Source organism: Antechinus flavipes, chromosome 3, assembly GCF_016432865.1.
Source record: "Antechinus flavipes isolate AdamAnt ecotype Samford, QLD, Australia chromosome 3, AdamAnt_v2, whole genome shotgun sequence".
Taxonomy (NCBI): domain Eukaryota; kingdom Metazoa; phylum Chordata; class Mammalia; order Dasyuromorphia; family Dasyuridae; genus Antechinus; species Antechinus flavipes.
In genome coordinates this window covers 583,194,359-583,217,746 of record NC_067400.1, presented here as the reverse complement: position 1 = coordinate 583,217,746, position 23,388 = coordinate 583,194,359, and the positions used below count along the sequence as shown (strand labels likewise).

Genomic DNA, 23,388 nt, shown 5'->3' with positions numbered 1-23,388 from the left:
GATGCAGATGGCGTTTTCCATCCAAAGTTTATGGGGATGCCTTGGACCAATGAACACTGAGAAGAACCAAGTCTTTTGCCATTGAACATTGCACGTTCTTCCTATTGTGTACAATGTAGTTCTCATTTTGCTGTTACTGTATACGATGTATTCCTGGTTCTGCTTGTTTCACTCATGTGATGTTACTTTCCCCCCTTTTTCCCTTTTTCTCGATGCAGATGGCATTTTCCATCCAAAGCTCATGGGGATTGCCTTGGACCACTGAACACTGAGAACCAATTCTTTTGCCATTGAGCATTGCATGTTCTTCTTGTTATTGTGTACAGTGTATTCCTCGTTTTTGCTGTTATTGTATACAATGTATTCCTGGTTCTGCTTGTTTCACTCATCTGATGTTACTTTCCCCGCTTTATTCCTTTTTCTCGATGCAGATGGCATTTTCCATCCAAAGTTCATGGGGATTGTCTTGAGAACTGAACCACTAAGAAGAACCAAGTCTTTTGCCGTTGAGCATTGCACGTTCTTGCTGTTATTGTGTACAATGTATCCCTCGTTTTGCTTGTTTCACTCATCTGATCTTACTCTCCTCCCCCACCTTTTTCCTTTTTCTGGATGCAGATGGCGTTTTCCATCCAAAGTTTATGGGGATGCCTTGGACCAATGAACACTAAGAAGAACCAAGTCTTTTGCCATTGAACATTGCAAGTTCTTTCTATTGTGTACAATGTAGTTCTCATTTTGCTGTTACTGTATACGATGTATTCCTGGTTCTGCTTGTTTCACTCATGTGATGTTACTTTCCCCCCTTTTTCCCTTTTTCTCGATGCAGATGGCATTTTCCATCCAAAGCTCATGGGGATTGCCTTGGACCACTGAACACTGAGAACCAATTCTTTTGCCATTGAGCATTGCATGTTCTTCTTGTTATTGTGTACAGTGTATTCCTCGTTTTGCTGTTATTGTATACAATGTATTCCTGGTTCTGCTTGTTTCACTCATCTGATGTTACTTTCCCTGCTTTATTCCTTTTTCTCGATGCAGATGGCATTTTCCATCCAAAGTTCATGGGGATTGTCTTGAGAACTGAACCACTAAGAAGAACCAAGTCTTTTGCCGTTGAGCATTGCACGTTCTTGCTGTTATTGTGTACAATGTATCCCTCGTTTTGCTTGTTTCACTCATCTGATCTTACTCTCCCCCCTATTTTTTTCTTTTCTGGATGCAGATGGTGTTTTCCATCCAAAGTTTGTGGAGATTGCCTTGGACCAATGAACACTGAGAAGAACCAAGTCTTTTGCCACTGAGCATTGCATGTTCTTCCTATTGTGTACAATGTATTTCTCATTTTGCTGTTACTGTATAGGATGTATATCTGGTTCTGCTTGTTTCACTCATGTGATGTTGCTTCCCCCCTTTTATTCCTTTTTCTTGATGCAGATGGCGTTTTCCATCCAAAGTTCATGGGGATTGTCATGATCACTGAACCACTGAGAACCACCAAGTCTTTTGCCATTGAGCAGTGCATGTTCTTTCTGTTATTGTGCACAATGTATCCCTCGTTTTGCTTGTTTCACTCATCTCATGTTACTCTCCCCCCCTTTTTTTCCTTTTTCTGGATGCAGATGGCGTTTTTCGTCCAAAGTTTATGGGGATTGCCTTGGACCAATGAACACTGAGAAGAACCAAGTCTTTTGCCGTTGAGCATTGCACATTCTTGCTGTTATTGTGTACAATGTATCCCTCGTTTTGCTGCTACTGTGTACAATGTATTCCTTGTTTTGCTTGTTTTACTCAACTTATACTACTTTCGCTCCCATCAATCTAGACTCCTCTCTGTTTCCTCTTCCCCTCCTGCCCTTGCTTATCTTTTCCTTTGGGCCTGAACTAGATTCCCTCCCAGATTCTTTCTTTCCTTCGAGGCCCATGACAGGAGCCCACCTCTTCTGGGAAGCCTTCCTGGACAGTGGTTCCCTCCTCCCCAGTAACAACTATTTTTGTGTTTGTCCTCCCCATAGGATGGTGTGGAATGTGAAGGCTTGCTCATTGCAGGAACTTAAGGATTTGTTCACTTCCATCTGACATTTCAGTGTGTGTCTTATTATCCATATTTTATAGACAGGGAGCCTGAAGCTCAGGTTACCGAACTCCTTACTGATACAGTCAGGACTAGAACCAAGAACTCCTTCTCAGACTCCAAAGCTTGTGCTCTCTTTTTCAGTTCTTTTTTTTTCTTCTTAATAATAGCTTTTCATTTTTCAAAATAAATGTAAAGATAGTTTGTAACATTTGCCCTTGCAGAACCTGTGTTCCAAAGTTTTTTCTGCCTTCCCCCTTCCCTCCCTTAGATCGCAAATAATCCGATATATGTTAAACACGTGTAATTCTTCTATATATATATTTCCACAATTATCATGTTGTGCAAGAAAAATCAGCTCAAATGGAAAAAAAGGAAAAAAACACACACCAAAAAAGATGAAAATACTATGGTGTGATCCACATTCAGTCTGCTCTCCCTGGATACAGATGGCTCTCTCCATCACAAGACACTGGAACTGGACTGAATCCTCTCATTGAAAAGAGCCATTAGAGCTGATCTTCGCATAATCTTGTTGTTGCTGTGTACAATGTTCTTATCTATCAGCTCTTAAACTCTAGATCGCCCACGAACCCCCCAAGCCATCACTCACCTCAGTGAACCGGATCTGGCGCTGGTTCAGAACACCAGGATGGGTGGGTGTGTGGCCCCTTGAGAAGAGGCGATGTCCACCTCCCACCAGCACCACGTCAGCTTTCTGCACAGGCTCCAGGAACCCTCGGGACACTTCATAGCGAATTTTGTAGCGGAGGGAGCCTCCGTAGGAGTCCACCTACCCCACATAAGAAACAGAATTGGCCATGGGTCTTGCTCTCTTTCCCATGACCAGGTCCTTGTCCACAGTATTCTGGACCACACTGCAATAGGGCTCTTAGGAGTACCAACTTCTCATCCCTCCAAAGTGTGCCTCTGGGGCAGTGCCCAGTCTCACCTTCCTGTGCCTCTTCACCCCGACCCTGAGGCTCTACCCAGCTCTCCTGCTGAGCCCCAGGATTTACCCATCCATGCTTTGTCTTCAGAGACCTATGGGCATTGGACAGCCATACGCTACATCCCATTGTGAGCACAATGGAGAGGACAGCAGAATTGCATTCATTTAACAGAATGTAAGCTCCTTGAGGACTGAGGCTGTTTATACTTTTGTCTTTGAATCACACAAGTGCCTGGCACACAGCAGGCACTTAATAAATGCTTATAGAATTCAATGTGAACTGGAAGATATTTTTTGCTGTTATTCGTTTTATTTTCCTTCCTCCCTTTAGTTTTATTTATCTTTTTCAATAGTATTTTATTTTCCAAATATAAATATAATTTTCAACATTCATTTTTGTAAAACTTTAGTGTTCTAAATTTTTCTCCCTCCCTCCTTTACTTCTCCCTTCCCCAAGACAGCATGCAATCTGATACAGGTTCAACTTCATCTTATTTTTGTTGATATCTTTTGTTTCTGTGACTTTCTTTTCCAAATACATCTCCCCCTGCCCAACAAATAAAGCAAAATTTAAAAGGAAAGAAGTGGGGAAGGGGAGAGGTTTTGCTTTACCAAAGCCAACCATTTATCCATTATGTCTTAACAGTACACACACTATTCCAAACCTTGGGGCCCCGCACTCTATTAAGGAAAGGGGGAGTTCCTCTCTGCTGAGCCCCTTTATTGTACAAAAGAAAGGGACCATTGCAAAAGTCACAATATGAATCAGTCACACTCGAATCCAAGCCTTCTAACTCCGAAATCCAGTCCCACTATTTCATATTCCTCTAATTGGCCAGAGCCAATTCGTTCAGCCCTGGGACCACCCTATTCCTCCCTAGTTGTAAGGGTACATGGAGGCTGCACTTAACGGGCAAGCTGATTAAGGGGCATAGATTCTTTGCCCTCTCCCCGGAGCCTGGCCCCCTCACCTTGTTCCCCAGGAACTGCTGGGGCAGTGCCCAGAAGGAGTCGAGGATGAGGAATCGGCGGGACAGATCGACCAGCTGAAACTCCTGCTGCTGGGGGTCTACTTGGAGCTGGGTGGAGGACAGGGGTGGCATGCCAGGCTGGGAGGGCATCGTCACGTTCACACCTGGTAAGGAGAGGAGATGCACTGAGGGCGCTGGGCTCCAAGGCCTCCTCCTCTGGATGCTCAGGCCCTTGGCTGGCTGAGGCCAGAAAGCCACATGGCATGCCAAAGGGATGTCCCCCAGCTTTGGTCTGCCCATAGCATTCCCCTACTCAATCTCCAGGCACCTCATTTCCTCTCAGATCAAATAAAAGATCCTCTGGCCTTTAAAACTCCTTACAACACCCCACCTTCTTATATTAGGCTCCCCCCCACACACTATGGGACCTACCCACACTAGCCAATGCTGGACCTTGTCTCAGCTGTCCCCCTTACCTCTCTGCCTTTCTATCTGTCTCTGTTTCTCTCTTTCTCTCTGTCTCTTTCTTTCTGTCTCTATCTCTCAATGTCTTTCTCTATCTCTTTTTTTTTTTCTCTCTCTCTGTCTCCCCCTTTTCTGCCTCAGCTTCCTTTAAGCTCAATCCTATTCCGCAGAAAGCCTTTCCAGGTGTCCCGTCTCCTTCCTTATAACTTCTGTTTCCCTTTCTGAGATTAGTTCCCATTTATCCTGTCCATATCTCCATTGTATGTAGCTGTTTAGCTGCTGTCTTGACCATTAGAAGGAAAGCTTCATAAAGACAGAGACCTTGCTTTTGTCTTTCTTGAATTCTCAACTCAGGATTCAGTATACAGCAAGCACTTAATAAATAATTGCTAACTGTTGCTGTCTCTCTAGCTCTCAGACCAGGATTCTAGCTGGGGCCTGAAATCTATACCCAAAGAAGCAATGGCCCAAGGGCAGAATAACCAAGACAAAAACTCATTCTCGGAGGTAGAATTTCTCCACCTCCATCATTAAAAAATGGGAGGAAATTTCCCCCCTCCTTAATATTTCCAGTTTTTCTATTTCTAAACAGTAATTTTGAGAGCGACTAAGCTAAACATGTCTAGTCTTTGCAGACTTGGGGGAACACAGGGATTCTGTTTTCAATTATATAAAAAGCTGCCATATGGAAGCAAGATTACATTTTTTCCCCTGCTTGGCCACAGAGGCCTGAACGAGGAGCAGCGAGGATAAAGGGAATGCCCAGGAAGCAAGCTGTGGTCCAGGAAGAGGCAGAAGGCCAACGACCCCAAGCTGCCGTGGTTCTGTGGCTCAAGGGTTCTGTCTCTGGTGTTCTTGAGGCAAGGCTAGACGTCCATTTGGGGGAACGATCCCTTCTTTGAGCGGGGATAGACCAGACAGTCTCTGAGGTCCCTCCAATTTTAGAGCATTAGGAGTTTAGCCAAGTGATCTCAGACCCATAAAGAATTCTAAAGACATATAGCTATGGATCATAAAATCCTGGGTTTAGAGCTGGAAAGGACCTTTTCAGTCATGTCTGATTCTTCGTGACCCCAGTGGGGATTTTCTTGACAGAGATACTAGCCTGGTCTGCCATTTCCTTCTCCAGCTCATTTTACAGATGGGGAAACTGAGGCAAACAGAGTGAAGTGACTTGCCAGAATCACACAGCTAGAAGGTTTGCCATTTCCTTCTCCAGCTCATTTTACAAATAAGGAAATGGAGGCAAACAGAGTGAAGTGACTTGCCCAGGGTCACACAGCTAGTAAGTATCTGCGGCTCACAAAGGGGAGACTTTCTGACTCCAGACCCAGTGCTGGCTGGCGTAGCTGCCAGACTCTCAGTTCACTGAGAGCAGTGATAGAGCACAGCACGTCCCCTGCTCCTCCTAGCCCGTACCCTCCCCACGGCTGCTCACCAGCCTCTGGATCCACTTTATGCCTGTGGAACAGATGATGTCTCTTCCCATCTCCCTCCCCCCCTTCTCCCTCCCTTATTTCCCCCCCTCCGGCTCCCACCCTGAGGCGGTCTTGGCTGGGGTTCTGAGAGCTCAGGCTCCTGTGCGGCCCCAGGCCCACCCTCCAGCTACCTTTGAAGTCATTGGGTCTGTCAAACCGCAGCTGGATCACATCTCGGTAGCGGCTGCTGCTCTGGCACAGGCTGGTGATGCCGAAGCAAAAGCACGGCAGGCATACGGCGCTGTCCTCCTGGTAGAAGTGCCCGTCAGGGCAGGGACCTGTGGACAGAGGGCACCCGTGTCAGGGCAGACCTGCGGGCCGGAAGCCTTAATGTCTGACCCCTCGTTCTGGGCCAGCCTCATCCCTGGGGGAGAGAAATGAATGGGACCAGTGCCAGGGCACCAAGGGAGGAAGGGGCAAGATTAGGGTTCAAATCCAACACCTCCAGAGCCCGGTTTCTTTTCGTTATGACCTATTTTTGCCAGGTAGGCAGTAAAGAACAGCCCCTTTCCCCAATCCTGAGAAAGAGGCAGAGACTGATCAAAAGTTCCATCTCTGAACTGTCAAATGATACACACACACACACACACACACATATGTATATATAGAAAGTACTTTATAAATCTTAAAGAAGATTTATGTAAAATGTTTGCTATCACTACTAGCTGGGGGGTCTATGGTGCACCATTCCACGACAGGCCTTAAAGAAAGGGAAGGATTTTGAGAATTAGCCGGGTGGAGAGGATGCTTGCCTCAGTTTCCCCATCTGTGGGGGTCCCAGCATGAGCAAACTCGGCATGATAGGAACGGTAGGGAGACCTTTCTGGTAGGAACAGAGCAAGGCTGTGGAAAGAACACTGGCTTTTGAATCAAGGAGCTTGGGATCCTACTGGGCTTCTTTACTTCCCTTATTTACAAAAAGGAGAGGGTTGGACTAGAAGGCCTGTAAGGTCCCTATGTATGATCCTATGACCTCTCTGAGCCTCAGCTTCCTCATCTGTAAAATGGGAATGATAATAAGCAATACTGTACTACCAATCTCACAGAGCAGCCCTAAAGGAAGTACTCTATAATTTAAAAAGCTTTATAGGAATGGAAATGAATTGCTGTTATGGTTAACGCTAACAGAAGGAAGAAGAGGAAACAAAAGCACTTATTTAATCACCTACTGTATACCAAAGCTTTTTAAACTATGGATTGTAATCCCATATGGAGTCTTGTAATTGAATGTGGGGGTCGTGAAATTAAGATTTATTATCAGCAAATGTCTGGTTTGTACACCTATATGCCAGGGGTCACATAAAAATTTCTCGGGTTAAATGGGGTTGCAAGTAGAAAAAGTTTAAGAATTCCCTGCTATATAGCAGGCTAAGTATTTTACAAATATTATCTTATCTGATCCTCAACAGCCTTGGGAAGTAAGTGCTGTTATCCCCTTTTTACAGATGAGGAAACTGAGGCAGACAGAAGTTATATAACTTTCTCAGGATCACATAACAACTAAATGTCTGAGGTGGGATTTGAATTCCCTGTACCACCAGTTGCTTCTAATGGGAATTCTATCGAGGTTCTATATGGGATGCTGGAAATCTGAGGGCCTCTTTCTCAGGAACATTTTTCTGGTCTGGGGAGGGGCAGTCTGATGGCCTATTAAGGTTTGCAAAGCACCTTCTTCAGTAACTGTTGGAGGGAGTTAATGCAAGTACGGCGTGATGATTTCCATTTTACAGATGAGAAAGCTGAGGCCCCACAAGATTATTCCCTCACAAGAGCTCTGAGCAGTGAGATTATTCCCCCCTTCCTGCCAGGGCATTTTCAATTGCAAGAGCAGGGCTGTAGGCCTTCTCCGTGCCCTCTGCTAACTTCCATCCTGAACAGTTCTTGGGGAGGTGCTCGTGGTCCCCAGATGCCCCGGCGGTCTCTGGCAAGCCCTGCCCCCTCCCTCAGGGACACGAACTATCGGAGGCCCTCCGCCACCGGAACCCTTGGACATTGATCAGCCAGTCGGCCCCTGCCCGCCTCATACCTCGCTGGGGGATGAGCTCCAGTACGCCATCTGGGATGCCAAACACCATGCCGCGGGAGTTCATGGCCTCGCAGGTGTAAGCTCCTTGGTCAGCCTCCTTCACGTCGTGAATGGTCAGGGTGCCCCGGCCGCCTTCACTGGTCACTTTCACTCTGGACCAAGGCACAGAGGAGCGTGGAGCTCAGCCTGGAGCCTTCTGAGACCCTCTTCATGCTGCCCACCAGCCCTCGGCCCCTAGAGCCCCTGCCCTTGGCGAATATCCCACCGTACCTGGGGTGGGAGGGGATGTGACCCCAGTTGAGTCTCCAGTTAATGATGGGGGTGGGTACGCCGATGGCCACGCAGGTGAAGGTCACGGTCTGGCCTCGGGACACTTGAATAGACTCTTGGGGTGGGGTCACCACCTGGGGGTGCACTGTGGACACAGAGGGAGAGGATGCTGTGGCAAAGGGGGAGGGGGACTACAAACTGGGGAGAAATGCGGCCCAGGAGGAGGAATGGGAACCAGAAAAGGGCCACGAGTGGAAGCACCCTGACATCCGCCCTCAGCCCAGCAGTTGGGGCCCTCTCCCTTGTGCCCTCCCTCCCTGCCATGCTCACTGCAGCCAAACTCGTCCGAACGGTCTGGGCAGTCACTCTCGTCGTCGCAGTGGAAGCTCGAGGGGATGCAGGTGTTGTTGGAGACGCAGCGGAATTCGGTCGGTCCGCAGACTTCCTCAGGCAGCTTGGGGGCTATGATGGCCCAGAAGGAATAGCGTGGTCACGGGAGCTGTCCACCGGCACGGGCTCACCCCCCTCCCCATCGTATCACCTCGTGTCTCATGTCAACGAGGTCACACATCCCAGCACACGTCTCCTGCACACACACAGTCACAGTTTCACACAAGAAGCACAGACACTCCATCTGACCTGGGTGAAAAGGATCTGTGACACAAGTCTCTGCCTCCGTGTGTCCGTGTATCCTTCTGTCTCTCGGTGTGTGTCTCTGCCTCTGTCTCTCTGGATGTGTCTCTGCCTCTGTCTCTCTGTGTGTCTCTGCCTCTGTCTCTGTGTGTCCCTGTCTCTGTTTCTGTCTGTGTGTCCCTCTGTCTCTGTCTCTGTCTCTCTGTGTGTCCCTGTCTCTCCCTCTGTCTCTGTCTCTCTGTGTGTCCCTCTGTCTCTGTCTGTGTGTCCCTGAATCTCCCTCTGTCTCTGTTTCTGTCTGTGTGTCCCTCTGTCTCTGTCTCTCTGTGTGTCCCTCTGTCTCTGTCTCCGTCTCTCTTCTGTCTCTGTGTTTGTCTCTCAGTCAGACACACAAGCACGACAATGTCCCACAACCTATTGTTCTCCCCACAAATGCCCCTGGGGCATTTATATAGAAATCCTATAAAATATATAGAAATACTATAAATGAGGTACATATAGAAATCCTACAGAGGCAGCTCCTTTAGGTAAGTTGGGGAGTAGGAAAAAAGCTGATGATACACTCTGGTTTTATTCTCCATTCAGGGCCTCCCTGACCTTATCTCCTCCTTGCTACACTACAGAAGGGGCATGGCCCTTATGGCCTCTGGCCAGGGAGGGGATTCCCAGGGAAGCTCTCTGGGGCCAACGCATTTCCTTCTCTCCCCACTCCCAGCTCTCCAGGTCCTGTGGGGGCTCCTGACAATCCTGTGCCCAGGCAATACTAGCTAAGTAGACAACATTTGGGCATTGTAAATGATGATGTTGGATTAGACTTAGTGGGGCGAAGAGGGAGCTCTCTTCCTCCCCCAATTTAGGAGATGGTTTGTAACGACTCTTCCCGGCCCAGCTTAGGGGAGGGGAAGGAGACAAATGGACGGTGGAAGACTCACGGCAATTCTCTTCGTCGGTCCGGTCTTCACAATCAAAGTCTCCATCGCATCTCCAGAGCTTGAGGGCACAGCGGCCATCCCTGCACTGGAATTCGTTGGGCTCACAGGGCAAGGAGGGCTCTGGAAGGGCAAAAACCGAGGGCTTCTGCCAGTGATCTCCCCAACCCCCAAAGGCTTTCTATTTGGACTGGGAGGACGAGGAGGGCCAGACCTGGGGCTGCCTGCTCCTCTCCTCCTCGCCCCTCAGTCTCACTCACCACAGTTCTCCTCATCGCTGCCATCTTTACAATCCTCTTGCCCATCACAGAAATAATTTTTGGGGATACATTGCCCATTGGTACATGAGGCTTCATGTTGTCCACAGAGCTGGGGTAGGCCGGCTGGGAGCTGGGCCAGAGCAGTTGCTGTCCATGGTATCTGTGCCACGGTTGGGGCTGGGGTCCTTGGAGGTGGTATTGTGGGTTCTGGGGGAACGGACTCCTCTGTAAGAGTATAATAAAGGGAAGAAACATCAGTGAGTTGGCTAGAGAGAGGGGTCCCTGCTCCTGATGTCCATTTGCTGGTCCCTGGCTAGTCAACCCTTCCTGCCCTATTTCTCATTTCCACCAGCCTAGCCCTCATCCCTGGGCACCTCCAGCCCATTCCTCACGCCCGCTGCCTTGAGCGCTCCACACCTGAAGAGCTCTCCAGGCGCAATCTCATTCCCACCTGTCTCTGCTCCGGACCTACCCTGCCTACTACCTCCTCGATCCTCATCACAATCAAGCTCATCAGACATGTCCCTGCAGTCCGGCCGCCGATCGCAGCGATACTCAAGGGCTATACACTCGTTGTAGGTCCGGCAGGCAAATTCTCGGTCCGTGCAGAGCCGGGAGGGGGGTGTCACTACGGAAAGACAAGGATGGTTGGGGAAGGAGGGATGGAGAGTCAGGGTCAGGCAGCTGAGAAAACTGGGGATCAGAGAGGTCTCAGAGGCAGTGCTCTGCCCTGGTTAAGGGGAGGACTTGGGGAGAAGTCCTGGCCCCGTGGGGACAGACCAAGACTTCCTTGTCTATGGGCACCAGGGTGGCCTGGTTGGGCTGCAGCAATCTGTGCTTTTGTCCAAACACCCTCTGATGTCAAGGTAGGATCACTGCTGACCACCTCCTGCGTAATCCTTCTCGGGTTTTCATGTCACAACACTGATTCTCCCCCTGCTGTCTCACCCCATTTTTTCAGTCTCATTGCAGAACAACCATCCTATGTGTGGGTAAGCCCCCATGGCTCTGTCCTGAGTGCTGCTCTCTATTTTCTCTATCTCAGTGGGTCTCATAGGCACCCAACTCTCACTTCCCTCTTGAGGCTGAATCACCAGCATCTTTTGGATGACATGTAGGTATCTCAAACCCAACATGTTTAAAATTCCCCCTTAAACCTAGCTGTAGGGCACCTCAGTCCTGCCAGTTGACCCAACTTAAGAGTCATCTTCAACCTCCCTCCATATAGAAATCAATAGCCAATTCTTGTCCATCTTCCCTATGCAACGGCCCTCCCATATATCTCTTTTCCTCTTCCTCCATGGAAACCCCCATCACTCTACTGCAGGAGTCTGCCAGTGGGTCAGCCCGCCTAAGTCTCTCCTCTTCAGCCTGTGCTCCACACAAGCTGCCAGAAAATCTTAAATCTCAGATCTGACCACGTCACTTCTCTGCTCAATATACTTCTCCCTATTGCCTTGAAGACAAACTCAACATCTCTCCCCTTGGGATTTAAAGCCTGGCACTATTTGGCTCTGGCTTCCCTTTCCCAATGGTTACACATTACTCCTTCCAACTTCAGCGCCCAAGTAAGACTCCACCTTTTGCCCTTGCATAGACTTGTCTCCTAAGTCTATACCTGTCCCATCCTTACCCCTGCCTCTTGAACCTTCCAGTTCCCTTTAAGGCTCAGTTTTAGTGTCTCTTTCAAGATCTCTCTCATCCCTCCAATTGTTATTGCCCTCACAATAAAATTATGTATTTGTTATATATAATGGCATACTAGATGAAGAGAAAGCTGGCCTTGGGGCCAGAAAAACCTGAGTTCAAATCCCACCACTGACTTATCATAGTTGTGGGACCCAAGGCAAGTCCCAATCTCTCAATGCTCCCAGTCAACCTTCTAGATTTTAAGTGGTGGAGAAGGTTCCCAGTGCTTTAATAGGGGAGTTTCTTTCTTTTTTTTAAAAAATAGCTTTTTATTGACAAAACATACATATAGGTAATTTTTCACCATTGACCCTTGCAAAGCCTTCTGTTCCAACTTTTCCCCTCCTTCCCTCCACTCCCTCCAATAGGGGAGTTTCTTACAGTTCTAGGAAAAATTCTTCTGTTTATCAGTGGCCCAATAGTAAAATAGAAACCTGTTGCAGACAAAGATGATTCCAAAAAATCCCACACAATAGGTGTTTTCAAGAAATACTAGGTGGTCCTTAAGGATGGAAGCTCTGGTTTATTCATCCCGTATGCCATCCCAGAGAGTTGAGCCCATGGGCAAAACAAAAATATGATTAAAACTTCCATGTTTATAATATTTTGAAGAAGGAAGAGAAAGATTATCTTGATGTGGCACATGGGAATAATGAGGCATAAAGGAGCCTCATGAAGGAATAAATGAATGTGAAGGCAAAGCACTGGGCTTGCCCTTGGCCAGGTAAGCTGCATTGGGCATTATAGTGCCAGGCCCTGGTCCCAGAGAGGACAGACAGCAAGGACCATGGGATGGCAGGATTAGAGCAGGGAGGAACTCTGGAGAAGACAAGACTACTCAAATATGGAATGTCAGAGATGAACAGGCTCTTGGAGCACAGAATATAAAAGCAGCAAAAGATCGGAGGAAACTGAATTTAAGGTGCTTGCCCAATGTCACAAAGCAGAAGGACAGAGATCTGAACTTATGACCTTTGATGCTAAATCTAGTTCTCTTTCTGCCATACTATGCCTTCAGTTTCTGTTTCTTCCTCACGTTAGGTGAACAGCTGCTGGCCATGAGGTATCCCTATCTCTCTTAGCTTAGCCATTGGCCATGAAGTATCCTCCTCTCTCAGCTTAGCCATTGGCCATGAGGTATCTCCTCTCTTAGCTTAGCCATTGGCCATGAGTATCCCCCTCTTTTAGCTTAGCCATTGGCCATGAGGTATCCTCCTCTCTTAGCTTTGCCATTGGCCATGAGGTATCTCCTCTCTTAGCTTAGCCATTGGCCATGAAGTATCTCCTCTCTTAGCTTAGCCATTGGCCAGTATCCCCCTCTCTTAGCTTAGCCATTGGCCATGAGGTATCTCCTCTCTTAGCTTAGCCATTGGCTGTGAGGTATCCCCCTCTCTTAGCTTAGCCATTGGCCATGAGGTATCTCCTCTCTTAGCTTAGCCATTGGCCAGTATCCCCCTCTCTTAGCTTAGCCATTGGCCATGAGTATCCCCCTCGCTTAGCTTAATCATTGGCTGTGAGGTATCCTTTCTTAGCTTAGCTGTTGGCCATGAGTATCCTCTTAGCTTAGCCATTGGCCATGAGTATCCCCTCTCTTAGCTTACTCATTGCCCATGAGGTATCCTCCTTTCTTAGCTTAGCCATTGGTCATAAGTATCCCCCTCTCTTAGCTTAGCCATTGGCCATGAGGTATCCCCCTCTCTTAGCTTAGCCATTGGCCAGTATCCCCCTCTCTTAGCTTAGCCATTGGCCATGAGTATCCCCCTCGCTTAGCTCAATCATTGGCTATGAGGTATCCTCCTCTCTTAGCTTAGCTATTGGCCATGAGTATCCTCTTAGCTTAGCCATTGGCCATGAGTATCCCCTCTCTTAGCTTAATCATTGCCCATGAGGTACCCTCCTTTCTTAGCTTAGCCGTTGGTCATAAGTATCCCCCTCTCTTAGCTTAGCCATTGGCCATGAGGTATTCCCCCTCTCCTAGCTTAGCCATTGACCATGAGGTATCCTCCTGTCTTAGCTTAGCCATTGGCCATGAGATACCCTTCTTTCTTAGCTTAGCCATTGGCCATGAGGTACCCTTCTTTCTTAGCTTAGCCATTGGCCATGAGGTACCCTTCTTTCTTAGCTTAGCCATTGGCCATGAGTATCCCCCTCTCTTAGCTTAATCATTGGCCATGAGGTATCCTTCTCTCTTAGCTTAGCTGTTGGCCATGAGTATCCCCCTCTCTTAGCTTAATCATTGGCCATGAGGTATCCCCCTCTCTTAGCTTAGCCATTGGCCAGTATCCCCCTCTCTTAGCTTAGCCATTGGCCATGAGTATCCCCCTCGCTTAGCTCAATCATTGGCTATGAGGTATCCTCCTCTCTTAGCTTAGCTATTGGCCATGAGTATCCTCTTAGCTTAGCCATTGGCCATGAGTATCCCCTCTCTTAGCTTAATCATTGCCCATGAGGTACCCTCCTTTCTTAGCTTAGCTGTTGGTCATAAGTATCCCCCTCTCTTAGCTTAGCCATTGGCCATGAGGTATCCCCCTCTCTTAGCTTAGCCATTGGCCATGAGGTATCCTCCTCTCTTAGCTTAGCCATTGGCCATGAGATACCCTTCTTTCTTAGCTTAGCCATTGGCCATGAGATACCCTTCTTTCTTAGCTTAGCCATTGGCCATGAGGTACCCTTCTTTCTTAGCTTAGCCATTGGCCATGAGTATCCCCCTCTCTTAGCTTAATCATTGGCCGTGAGGTATCCTTCTCTCTTAGCTTAGCCATTGGCCATGAGTATCCCCCTCTCTCAGCTTACCATTGCCCATGAGATACCCTCCTTTCTTAGCTTAACTGTTGGTCATAAGTATCCTCCTCTCTTAGCTTAGCCATTGACCATGAGGTACCCTCTTTTCTTAGCTTAACTGTTGGCCATGAGTATTCCCCTTTTTCAACTTAAAAAGACCTCTCTTCTGTCTGCTGGGATCTGAAATGCCACTTAGTAACTTGGGGTGAGTCTTGTCTTTTTAGTGCACACTTGACTATAAAGTTTTAGGGGCTGAAAGACTGCATGAGGAGATGGTTTTGATGGGAGAGATACAGGAAGGGAAGGTGGAGGATATATAAATATAAATATAAAATGTTTACATAAATATAAAAATTTAAAAAATAATAAATATAAAAGGGATGAACGCTGGGCCAGGGCACATCTTGGCTCCAAGAGATAGCAGGGGGAAGGATTTCAACATTCTCCAGTTCCCAATCTCCTCTCTGGTCCAAACCAGCAGGGAGGCACCATGGTAGTGTCAGAATGGTCCAGAACAGCTTCTTGAGATTAATGATGCAGCTGAGCTCAACTGAAAGTGGGAGTTTCCAAAAGAAACGCCCCAGGGAGGCTGAGAACCTCTCAATGGCAGCCCACACAACACACAGGGCACGTAAGGCACACAGAGAGCACATGCCCCAGCCTGTCACCACTCCCCGGCAATGCCCATGCCAGGCCCATGCGCCACACAGCACACGAGACCCCTCAACATAGACACGAAACACGGCACACAAGCCCCCTCCCCGTTCCCTGCAACAAGGGCTAGAGCCCCCTGGACAGAACGACAGCCTGGGGGCCACACGGAGGGAGAGAGAGGGGGGATGTCATGCACTTCTGACGCCCAGCTGGGTGGACGGGCCGAAGAAGTGAGCTCCCTGGGGCCCCTGCTCTCTGCCCATAGGAGCTGGTGCCCCTCTCACCTGGTGATGCCATGGCAACAGGAGGGGGCGGGGTTTCTGCTGCAATGGAAGAGTTGGTCAGTGACTGGCCCTCGGGGGGCAGAGGGTGTTCCTCCCACCCGGGCACGTGTGGGGCTGAGAGCCCACGGCAGGGCGCCAGGAGCCCTCCTTGTGCAGTCCTGCTGGGATATCCGGGGACCTAACCCCTGGCACCCATCTTCCTCTGGAGTATACCAGCAAGCAGAGGAGAGTGGATGTCTCGGAGGGCTGCCCCCCACCCAGGCCTCCTCCTCCCCGTTACCTGGGCCCGTGGTGCCCAGCACCCACCCTCGTACCTGTTCCCAGCCGCCTGAACTGGAAGCCAGCCGTGGAGGTGACATAGGAAGCGATGGCGCCGCTGGAAACGACTGAGTAGAGGACGTCTTGGATCTGGCTGGCATCCGAGTTCCCCTCCGAGCCTACATCGAGCTCCACAAACACCCAGCCTTCTACCTCCCTGGGGAAGGGGTGGGAGGTGAGGAGAGCCCTTCTCTGCTCTCTGTCCCCAGCTTGGGGGGTTCTGCCTAGCTATGAGCCCCCCAGGGTGGGCAGCAAGCACCCCCCAGATGTGGGGAGCTCTAACAGAGAGAGGGACCTCATCCACATTCAGCGGGGCCTGAAATTCCACTTTGTGAGCTGAAACCTGGCCTTTTAACAATGAAAATGGGGGATACAAAAAGCCCCTAAAGGTGCACTCAGGGGCTCATGCTTCAGTGTGGGTTTTCCTCTAGGTCAGAGCTTCTTCAGCTTTCCATTTGCAACAGCAGGGGGATTTTTAAGTGACCCTGGCCACATAGGTATTGAAAATAGGTATACAGACCAAACATTTACTGATAATAAATCCTAGTTTCACAACTACCACATTCAGCTACAAGACCCCGGTTTCAAGCTGGGCTCTAGAGGGTGAGAAGATCATTGACTTTTTTTTTTCTTGGAGGCAATCAGGGCTAAAGATTTTGCTCAGGATTATACAATTTGAACTCAGGTCCTCCTGGCTCCAGGGCTGGTGCTCTATTGACTGCACCACCCAGCTAACCCACCAGCATTGCTTTAGAGCTAACAAGGATCAGAAAATCAGAGCTACAAAGGCCCATAAAGGTCACCTGATCCAAAACTTTCATTTTAAAAGGAGAAAAGACAGAAACTAGAAGAAATTCAATCATTTATTTGCCCAGAGTTACACACAGTTTGTAAAGAATCTGGGGCAGGACTTCCTGATTGCAAGCCCAGAACTTTCTGAACTCTTAGGGGTCATCTAGTCTAACCTCCCCATTTTACAGATGAGGACATTGAGTCTCTATGTCCCAGAAACTACATGTGGCAAAGCAGTCTCTGAACTCGAGTCCACGTTCTTTCCACTGTAACAGCATGGGAGCAACAGGAGTCCTCATTTCCCAGGATTATAGGATTTAGGTCCTCAAGGGTGGAAAAGACTTTCTGATCCCATTATCTTGGAGATGAATAACCTGGTAACTCAAGAGGCAATAGAAGGGACAAAGGTCCTGGGCAGAAAAAAGGATCTTCATCTCCTTCCCTTCTTAGCTTCTAAGCAAGTTAATACAATTTCCTTCTCCAAGGGGCTCCTAGGACTTGAAATCCTCCCAGCTCTGACCTCCTGGGTTCTAAGGGCCCTCCTAGCTCTGACTTCCTGGGTTCTAAGGATCCTCCCAGCTCTGACCTCCTGGGTTCTAAGGGCCCTCCCAGCTCTGATCTCCTCGGTTCTAAGAACCCTCCCAGCTCTGATCTCCTGGGTTCTAAGGGCCCTCTCAGCTCTAAGGGCCCTCCCAGCTCTGACATTCCATTTTCTAAGGGCCCTCCCATAGCCCACCCATGCCCAGAGTGACCCTTCTCACTTGATGAACACCACGCTGACAACTTGGTCTCCAGGGATCTTCAGGTATTCAGACTCCAGCTGGTGAGACACACAGAACCATTGGTCTCAGCTTGAGACCCTCTCTCCTCACATCATCCTCTGCACTCCCACCCAAAGCTCTCTGATGCCAGGAAGGGCATCAAGACACAGGTGACTGTCCCCCTTCCTTCTTGCGCTGCCCTCCTCTCAGCCTCCAGGACCATCCCTATGACCCCAGCCTCCGCCCCCAGCCTCCCCAAGCCCTTACCGTATCCACGACGGCCTCAGACACATCCCGAAACTCCTGAGAGCTGGCATCTTCCAGCTGGGAGCTGTAGTCGATGGACCGCGTGAAGTTCACCATGGCCCGGAAGTAGACTAGGGAGAGGAAAGGAATGGAGCAATGATGGAGCCTGGATCTAGCGGTCCTTAGAGATGGTCCAGTGACAGATGGGGAAGGGAAGGTCCAAACTCTGAGCCGGGTCTGAGACCGGAAGCAGACTCAGTATCTCTCACCAGACAGAAAGGGGTCACTTTTCCCAGCCAGGCGTGCTCTGGGCAAAGGGCTCCCAGAATAGAAGAGGCCGGGGGACCCCAAAGTAGCAGTCCATGGGAAGTAACTAGGTGACACAATGGATAGAACAACGGACCCGAGGTCAAATCCTGTCTCTGGGGGCTGCCGCGGACAGAGCCCCAGCTCCAGAGTCAGGAGGACCTTAATTCAAATCTGGCTTCAGACGAATAGCTGTGTGACTCTGGGCAAGTCAGTTAACCCAGATTGCCTCAAAAAAACCCTCCTGTTTCTATATCTGTGTGACCTTAAGCAAATCACTTACCCCTTAGCCTCAGTTTCCTTTTTTTTTGCAAAATGGGGATAGTAACATCCTCACAAACTTGTCCTGAGGCTCAAATGAGATGTGCTCTAAAGCACATTCATCATAAGCCCAGACAAAATGGAAAGTGTCAGCTACCTAAATGCAGTAATAATAAGGAGGAGGAGGATTTAATATCGTCTCCTTGGTCCCCAAGCACCAGAGCCGCCGCCTTCAGCCCCAGGGTAACAAGTTCCCTTAGGGAACCTCAGAGTGCTGCTGGGGAAGGGATGGGGCAGCCAGAGACACAGCGGCTCTCCCCTGCATCTGCCCGGGACTTAGCGCCAGTGTAGACCAATGAAGGCTTCTTAACATTTTAGGTGTTCTGGTGAAAGCTCAGAATAACATTTTAAAATGAAGGAAATATATAGAATGGAGATCACATAGTGAAATGACATAGTGAGATACATTTTTCAAAATTTTTTTGGGGAAAAAGACCCACGTGCAGACCCTGGGCTGAGGATCCTTTGGGCTAGAGAGAGGGAAATAGAGTGAGTAAGAGGGGGTCAAGGAAGCCTGAGGCTTATTCCTGGACCCCCGACAGAGATAAGCCTGACAGGGTGGAGGGTGGGGGGAGAGCTGAGGAAAGGCCCATCAGAACCAGAAATGGGACTCGTGGGAGAGTGACTGGTCCAAGATCATGCAGTGAGTGGGCAGCACAGCCGGTATTCGCTTCTCTGACTTCCAAACCAGTGTGGCTAGGGTTCCGACTCCCCCGTGCCCGGACTGGGCCACTGGGGAGGCCACGGTGGGCAGAGCGCCCCCAGGCCCAGGCCACAGAGGCCCCCTTGTCGGGCTGCACAAAGGCCCATTCAGGCCATTGGCCGTTCCCCCCGTCCGCCCAACCGGCCCTCCCTACAACTGCCTGGTCTGCCTGCCCAGGAATGTGCCCACTCCCCCAGGGAGGAGGGGAGGATCCAAGCCCCACAAAGCCCCTTTCTTACCATGGGCTGAGAAGGGCAGTGGGCAAGGGGGTGGGGAAGGAAAATCTCCAGGATGAGGTTACTTCATCAGTTCCCCTTCTGGGACAAGGACGGCCGCTCCCTAGGAGTCACTGACTCATGGATCTAAAGCAGGGAGGGAGATTTAAGGCCAGTCCAACCCTCTGATAAAGAGGGAAACTGAGGCTCAGGAAGAGCTGCCATTGCTGAATGGCAGAGCCTGGTTGTTGTTCAGTTGTGTCCATGGCCCATTTAGGGTCTCCTTGGCAAAGATAATGGAGAGGTTTGACATTTCCTACTTCCAGCTTTTTTTTTTTTACAGAAGGGGAAACTGAGGCAGCATTAGGTGTCTTGCCCAGGGTCCCACAGAGGCAGGATCTGAACTCAGAAAGATGAATCCTCCCAATCCCAGACCTAGCGTTCTATCCCCTGCACCCCCAAGCTGCCCAGAACCACCTTTCTCCTGTCTTTGTATCTTTTTTTGGCAGTTGGGGTTGTGTTAAGTGTCTGAGGCCATCCTCCTGACTCCAGGGCTGGTGTTGTAGCCACCGTGCCCTTCAGCACTCATCAAAGTGCTCTTTTCCTTCCCCTCACTAAGACCTGCTCCTTCATCCGGGGACCAGTGGGGATGCCCGGGGCATGGAGTGCCAGCAAAAGTGACTGATCATCATGGGGAAGAGGAGGCCCTCTTATTTCTTACTCTGAGATTTCGGCAGAGTGTGACCCAGGCCACCTGGGGTGGGGCTGAAAAAGGGATGGGCTGAAGGGACATCCAGTGACATCCAGGCTGGGGCCGGCAGGCTCCGGGGAGAGCCACCCCACCCAAACAGGTGGAGTTGATGGCCGAGGCGCCCGGGGAACCGCCAACCTCCTTGTCCCAGGCCTGACAGATGATGACAGCTGGGCACGGAAGGCTGGACCCTCCGCTGGGTGATCTCAGTCCTGAGAGTGGGAGGCTGGGGAAGGAGAGCACGGAGTGTGGAAATGGACTCCCCTGACTCCTGGGCTTGGGACAGGAGGAAGCGGTGATATGGAAACAACCCGACTGGGAGGCTGACTGGGGTTCAAGTCCCTAATCTTAGCCCCTCTCAACTCAGGCTCCTTCGTCAAATGACAGTGTTAGACTCAACTGCCCAGGCTAGGGATTCCTCAGGTGGGATAGGGGAATCAGGACTGGGATCTGCCCAAGGGACAAATGGGAGGGGACAGGAACAATTGTCTGCATTACCCAGGATCTTCAAGGCTCAGAAAGTTCAAAGAACAGGGAGAAGTGAAAAGAGAAGGGAGAAACTGGGGGAGGTGGGAAAAACAAAGGAGTGTCTCTGTCTCTGTATTGCTCTTTGTCTCTGTCTCTGTCTGTTTATATTGCTCTTTGTTTCTCTGTGTCTCTATTTCTGTCTCCCTCTGTGCCTCTGTCTCTCCCTCTCCTCCCTTTTCTCCCCCTCTGTCTCTCTTCTCTCTCTCTCTCTCTCTCTCTCTCTCTCTCTCTCTCTCTCTCTCTCTCTCTCCCTCTCTTTCTTCGTCTCTCTTTCTCTCTTCCTCTCTCTCTTCATCTCTCTCTCTCTCTGTCTCTCCCTTCCTCCCTCTGTCTCTCTCTGTCTGTTTCTCTTTCTCTCTGTCTCTCTCCCTCCCTCCCACCCTCTCTCTTTCCCCCCCTCTCCCTCCTTTCTCTGTCTTTGTTTCTCTTTCTCTTCCTCTCTCCCAGTTTGTCTCTCTTCCCCCCCTTCTCTTTCTGTGTCTGTGTTTGTCTTTTCAACAAATCCAGAGCCGCAGCAGGGGCTTAGAGATCTCTAATGAAAGGACTATCTTCACCAAAAAGAGAGATAGGGAGAAGACAAATAGAAAGCAGATGTTGGGCCTAGGACATTCCTGAGAACAATTTTTCTTTGAAACTGGACCTGGAATAAGCAGATTGTGGGGAGGAAACTTTCTCTACTGACAAGAGAATTGAACTTGTCCGGGTTCACCCAGCCAGGGTGGGTCATGGCGGGGACCTGAAGGCCACTTCTGTATCCACTGGGCCACACAGCCAGGAGCTTCTCCAATATACTTATTGAGAGAAATGGAGGGAACATCCTGACTCTGACAGGAGAGCTTGCCAGGGGAGGCTGGGAACGTGCAGAGTGGGGGTGAAGGATGGGTAATCCTCCTGAGATGCAGCAGAGACAAGGAAGTGGAGGCAGCAGAGGCAAGGAACAACTATTTGGCCCTAGCTGGGCAGCAGCTGGGGGTGGGGGGAGGCAGGCCCACCTCCAAGAGAGCTGCCACTCAACGGCAGTTGTCAGGTGCGTGGAAGATGGCGGGTGGGGGGGAGAGGGATCACTCCCTCCTATAAACAATCACCCACAATGGCTGGCTCCAGCCCCTGGCTGCTCCCCAGCTGGACCTGAGGTTCCCACCCCCTCCCCTCACACCCCAAACCGCCTCCGCCCCTGGCCTGGCTCCTGCCCTTTGCAGCTGTTTTCCCAGGAAGATTGCTGGGGGGAAAGCAAGGAAAAGACTAAAGCAGAGGGAAGAAGGCCTGAGAGAGAGAGTTGGGCCGGGTCTGGGAGGGGGGGAGGAAGAAGCCTTCCTGGGAAGAATGCTTCCCTGGGTTCTTGGTAAGTGGCAGAGGTTTCAGAGCACAGAGAACAAAGACCAAACAGACTGGACACTATGGAAGGCCAGCTTTTCCTCTCCTGCTCTTCCCCCAGGGCGCTTTTGCCCCAGAGCCCTTGGAGAATCCTGTCACGGGGCTTCCTGGTTCTGTCATGTCTCCTCTCTCCAGGACTTTGGCCCTGATGCCCTGAAGGAGCTGGCCCAGCCCTCCGAGGTCCTAGGCCCGAATTCTGGCCTTTCTGACTATTCTGACATCTGTGAAACACGGTCCTCCCACCGGGAGTCAGCCTTTACACCCAAATCCTCGCCTGAGACAGTGCTGCTGGGAGGGGACCAGTGGGGAGCCCCAAGTCCCTTGCCTGCTTCGGGGCCCCAGGACAGCCAGGAGGCTGAGTCCAGAGCTCCTAGCCAGCCTAACCCCGTCAAGGGAGTTCCCTCCACTGTGAACAGGCCCAACTCTGTCATCACTGCCTGGCTGGGTGCCTAGGTGCCCAGCACCCTGACCACAGGATAGCCTTCAGTCAGACAGCTCCCATCCCAGGACTCGCAGGAAATGTCTGTGGCTCTTTGGGTCTTGTTCACAGGGTTGTTCCCTACCTGGAGCCCTGGACTGGTTTGGGGGAAAGGAATATGGTGAAGACCCCGAGTGATACAGGGTCTGTGCTCCAGAGCTCCCAGCTGGGCTTTTTCCTGTCCTCTACTGTCCTAATCCAGGATCTTAGTTGTCCCGATTGCCTGGAATTCAAGGCTTAGTCCTTGGGAGTGGAGCCAGGGAGAGGGGAACAGACAGATGGACGGCTTGGCCTGTATCCATCTCCCCTAGGGAAGATGGGCTGAGAAAAATACACCCCCTTTTGTACCCAAGCCCAGAGGCTGAATGCAGCTGGTTGCTCATCAAGACTTTTTAGCATGTTAGGATTTAAGACTGGCAAGGGCCTAAGAAAACTGAATGTCAGAGCTGGGAGGGGCCTTAGAACCCAGGAGGTCAGAGCTGGGGGGGCCCTTAGAACCCAGGAGGTCAGAGCTGGAAGGGCCCTTAGAACCCAGGAGGTCAGAACTGGGAGGGCCCTTAGAACCCAGGAGGTCAGAGCTGGGAGGGTCCTTAGAACCCAGGAGGTCAGAGCTGGGAGGACCCTTAGAACCCGGGATGTCAGAGCTGGGAGGGCCCTTAGAACCCAGGAGGTCAGAACTGGGAGGGCCCTTAGATCACAGGTTGTCAGAGCTGGGAGGGCCCTTAGAACCCAGAATGTCAGAGCTGGGAGGGCCCTTAGAACCCAGGAGGTCAGAGCTGGGAGGGCCCTTAGATCACAGGATGTCAGAGCTGGGAGGGCCCTTAGAACCCAGGATGTCAGAGCTGGGGGGCCCTTAGAACCCAGGAGGTCAGAGCTGGGAGGGCCCTTAGATCACAGGATGTCAGAGCTGGGAGGGCCCTTAGAACCCAGGATGTCAGAGCTGGGGGGCCCTTAGAACACGGGCTGTCAGAGCTGGGAGGGCCCTTAGAACCCAGGAGGTCAGAGCTGGGAGGGACCTTAGAACACAGGAGGTCAGAGCTGGGAGGGCCCTTAGAATTCAGGATGTCAGAGCTGGGAGGGCCCTTAGAACACAGGATGTCAGAGCTGGGAGGGACCTTAGAACCCAGGA

At 50.4% G+C, this 23,388-nt stretch overlaps 1 protein-coding gene and 1 long non-coding RNA gene across 3 annotated transcripts in view; one reads left to right on the top strand and one right to left on the bottom strand.

The window, feature by feature from the left end:
* HSPG2 (heparan sulfate proteoglycan 2) overlaps positions 1–23,388 on the bottom strand; it is a 164,904-nt gene that overhangs the window by 78,070 nt on the left and 63,446 nt on the right. Inside the window, 12 exon segments of the mRNA XM_051988303.1 lie at positions 2,688–2,867; positions 3,998–4,161; positions 6,072–6,218; positions 7,967–8,118; positions 8,237–8,381; positions 8,567–8,698; positions 9,802–9,921; positions 10,059–10,283; positions 10,531–10,686; positions 15,781–15,941; positions 17,338–17,396; positions 17,605–17,714. Coding sequence (XP_051844263.1) covers positions 2,688–2,867; positions 3,998–4,161; positions 6,072–6,218; positions 7,967–8,118; positions 8,237–8,381; positions 8,567–8,698; positions 9,802–9,921; positions 10,059–10,283; positions 10,531–10,686; positions 15,781–15,941; positions 17,338–17,396; positions 17,605–17,714 — 1,751 coding nt within the window.
* LOC127555746 (uncharacterized) lies at positions 10,696–14,343 on the top strand. 2 transcript variants are annotated; one of them, XR_007952275.1, is made up of 3 exons: positions 10,696–13,092; positions 13,196–13,265; positions 14,305–14,343. It is a non-coding gene; the product is annotated as an uncharacterized LOC127555746 (long non-coding RNA). The 2 variants fall into 2 exon arrangements; XR_007952276.1 differs by lacking the exon at positions 10,696–13,092 and adding an exon at positions 13,124–13,163.